This window comes from Arachis duranensis, chromosome 9 (assembly GCF_000817695.3).
Source record: "Arachis duranensis cultivar V14167 chromosome 9, aradu.V14167.gnm2.J7QH, whole genome shotgun sequence".
Lineage (NCBI taxonomy): Eukaryota > Viridiplantae > Streptophyta > Magnoliopsida > Fabales > Fabaceae > Arachis > Arachis duranensis.
This window is the reverse complement of record NC_029780.3, coordinates 29,519,531-29,523,405: the sequence shown is the minus strand read 5'-3', so window position 1 is coordinate 29,523,405 and position 3,875 is coordinate 29,519,531. Positions and strand designations below refer to the sequence as shown.

The window sequence follows — 3,875 nt, the reverse complement described above, 5'->3', positions numbered from 1 at the left end:
TCCGATATGCCACCAGTATGTGAGTTGTACTTGGTTATGGGATACAATGGTGTTAGACATAGGTGTGGGATATAAATTTTTGAACAATGGCAGAAAAAAATCGGACCGTCCGATTTCTTTAATAGGAAACCAATCGGACGGTCCGAGTTGGTTCGAGGTCGTACTGTCCGATTAGCATTTTTTTTTAAAAAAAGAAAACTGGAAGGATCCGAGTTGCTTGTTTCATCACTTGACTAGTTCCTCCTTCTTGCCTGCTTCTTCAAGCTCTTTCAACCCTCCAACCTTCTCTTCTATCTCTTCTATCAACTCCTCACGCCACAACGCTTCTCTCGCTTCTGCTTCCATGATCACTTGCTGCATGCATTAATATTCGTATAATGATGTAATGTAATATCGATCACTGAGTGCAGCTATTAAATTAAATAAAAGCTTACCTTCTCATAAATCCAGTTTTCAGTACCATCTCCTCCATCTCCCCTATACGTCTCTGAGTTATAATTTGGCTAATATTAATTGGTGGGAAGCTGCAAATCGGACTGTCCGTTTTTTCTTCTCCTGTCGCACCGTCTGATTTCAGTTGGCCTGACACTACACCCCGGTAAAGCTCACATGCATCCCATATGTGTGGCCTACTCCACCAACGGTGCAATATGAAAATTAAAAAGCGTCCATTATGGCGTTGGCTCGTCAAACAAGAGTACAACAACAAGAAATTAAAAAAAAAAAGGAAATAAAAGGAAAAGAGTTCAGATGAAGCTAAAAGCAAAGAGGTTGCCAATGCAAACGTAACTGGCAATCACAACTTATTCAAGCAAGCATCAGAAAATGTATCTAAAGTCTAAACATCAAGTATGAACCAGATGAATGGTTCAAGACTAGAACTTGTTAATAAACTGGTAAATGTGGTTGTTCACATCCTCTGCTGCTTCTTGATTATTGAAGTGAGCCACTCCGTTTTGCACAACCACTTCCTCTAAATTAGGCACGTCTTTCTTGAAACCACCGTTGTGAATATACTCTTTCACCCCTGGGAAATTGTACACCAAATCCACACTACCTATGATGAACTTCACTGGCACATTGCTGATTCCTACCCCGGTCCATGGTGCTGTTAGTTCCCAGTTTCTGCAACAAAATTGAATTTGTTATTTAACATAAATAAATGACTAATTCTTTTGCTTTTATAGAAGTTCTGATCTTAAACTATTATACTAGAATAAAGAGGAGATGAACACACTTACATGTTGAGATTTCTATAGTAGTTTATAGCTCCAGTGAAGCCTGTGTTCTCAAATTTAGAGACATAATAAGCAATATCTTGTTCTGAGAGCCAAGAGGGCAATGTCTCTTGAGGATTTGGATTAAAACCATTTCCGTATTCTCCCTTTGGAAATATTGGGGCTTCAGTTAAGCGGGTTGTAAGTATGTTCTTGAACAGATAAGCTGTGTCAACTCGAGCAAACTCAGATTCCATCTTCTCTGGTTCCTGTAAGGTCAATATTCAACAAAATAGAAGGAAAGAAAAAGTTATTTTTTGTAGAATATTTTTCACATCAAATAATGAGTTTAATTTTGATATATATTATCGTCTAATTAAATTTATGTGTTTAAATAATTTTTTTAAGTAGTAAATATAAGAATTAATTATTTTTACTGATATAAAAATACGCAATTGATTATATGTATTAAAACTTATTTTTACATTTATATAATACATATAAATTAACTTATCTAATAATTACCACTTATCCTCAAATAAATTTCTACTTTTAAACTTTTATTTGAATTAAAAAATGTTAAAGCCACAAATATTTAAAATAAATTTGCAAATAAAAATATTATTTGTACACCAAAATCAACTATTAAAATTAGTCATCAATGTATTTGTGTATAAATACATGTATAGTTTAATTTATTTTTAATGTGTATTTATATTTCAGCATATATTTTAGTGATTGATTTTAGTGTACACGTAACATAACTCATTTGTAAAATTATCCTGTAGAAAAATATAGGGTGGAGAGGGGAATAAGATGGTCGTAGTAGAAGAGGGGGGTAGGAGAAGGCAATATAGGAGAGGACGGAGGCGATAGTGAAAAAGACAAGCAAGGAAATGGAGGAGTATAGAAAGGAGGTTGGAGATGGGGAGGAGGTGGCGGCGGCAACAATGACTGTTGTGGCAAAGAAGAGCATCTTTAAGAAGATGAAGCTTGTGGTGATTGAGAAATTGATATGTCTAACTCATTTTAGAAATTCATTTGTTTATTGTTCTCTTTTTGAAATTAATTCGTCTATCTCATTATTAGGATTGATTTGTATAACTTGCAATACAAAAATATTTAACGACCACGAGTTAATACTATGTTAGTATTTTTTATTATTGAGTAATAAAATAAACTTTAAAGATCAATTTATATATTTTAAAACTCGAGAGATTAATTTTTAAAATCTCATAAACTAATTTGGATAATTATTTTAAATTATTTTATCCATTTATTCCCTCTAATCTCTATGATTGATTAGAGTAATATTAATAGAGTATGACTGAAAACAAATAGTAATGTTACATTAATGAAAACTTATTGGTAAAACGGAGGAATAAAATAAGTCACAAGCTAATAATTATAAAATAAAATATTTTTTATTTTATAATAATTATAAAATAAGGAGTTTGCCGATATTTTTTATGATTAATAATTATAAAATAAAATATTACAAATATTTTTAATAGTTACCTTATATCAATTTTTTTACAATATCTTTATTGAGATTTAGATAATTATTGACAGTTGTTCATATTCTGACTCAATATCAAGGTCTAGATTTAAATAAGATAAAAAAAAAGGCTCAATCCACAAGATTGGTCTTCTCCTGCAACCGACCTCCTCGCAAGAGGTCGGGTTCGACAAAGGTTCCACCACAAGGAAGTCGGGAACGAGAGTTAGCTGGCAAATAACACTTATTCAAATAAGTAACTGTCCCTAAAATCTCTCAACACACTTATAGGAGTCATATCTTAACTTTCCTAAGATAAAGGGACGGTTATCCTCCTTAAGAGGTGGAACCACTCCAACGATGGTTATGGGTTCATCACTATAAATATATTGACACCCCTCAGGTACCTCTAAGTTCCCATACTCTAAAAACTTGCTTAGACCCTTGCTGACTTAGGCATCGGAGTGTCTTTGCAGGTACCAGCCCCTATTCACTCACATGCAAACAAGTCTGACGGAGGCTTCTAGACGCTAACCCGGTCAAAGGGCCCCTCCTTTGAGCGATTGGGCCAACCTAATAAGTCCATCCCACTAATCTCCGATTACCCATCGTAACATTGGCGCCGTTGTTGGGGACCCAAGACATCAACCAGTAATGGCGGACAATTCAATTGAAGATGGCCACGCGACGCCCGATTCTGAACAAGAGAATCTGGACACTGGGAACAACGACGCAAACGTAGCCCCTCACCAAGAGATGAGCCACCAGCACAGAAAAGGTACCTCTAGGTTAAAAGACCCAAAGGCAAACTCTTCTGAAGGGTGCGAATCAGGAAAAGAAGGACAGCCCCATGCGACCGACTTCATGGGATTGTTCTACGGCCACCAAGAGCGTCTGGCAGGGACGGATGTATGTACATGAGTGTGGGGCAATCGCCCCCACTACGATTTAAATTTTTTTTTGAGTAGTATATGATAATAATATTTATTTGTCCCCACTAAATTATCCACTAAATTATTAAATTTGACCCAACAATAATTTTTTATTCAACTTTTGGTACTTCATAGTCAATTTAAAAATTTTATATTAGATGTCATTAGAATGATCAATTCTCAATTTAAATAAAATTTGTGTTTTTTCTTAGAAATTAACTTGAAAGA

At 34.6% G+C, this 3,875-nt stretch overlaps 1 protein-coding gene across 1 annotated transcript in view; it reads right to left on the bottom strand.

Moving 5' to 3' along the window:
- LOC107465289 (uncharacterized) overlaps positions 1-3,875 on the bottom strand; it is a 15,323-nt gene that overhangs the window by 7 nt on the left and 11,441 nt on the right. Inside the window, exons 2-4 of the mRNA XM_016084269.3 lie at positions 1,242-1,486; positions 435-1,125; positions 1-354 (exon numbers count right to left, since the gene is read on the bottom strand). The exon at positions 1-354 is cut by the window's left edge and continues 7 nt beyond it. Coding sequence (XP_015939755.1) covers positions 876-1,125; positions 1,242-1,486 — 495 coding nt within the window. The 3' untranslated portion in view covers positions 1-354; positions 435-875. The remainder of the gene's footprint in view (positions 355-434; positions 1,126-1,241; positions 1,487-3,875) is intronic.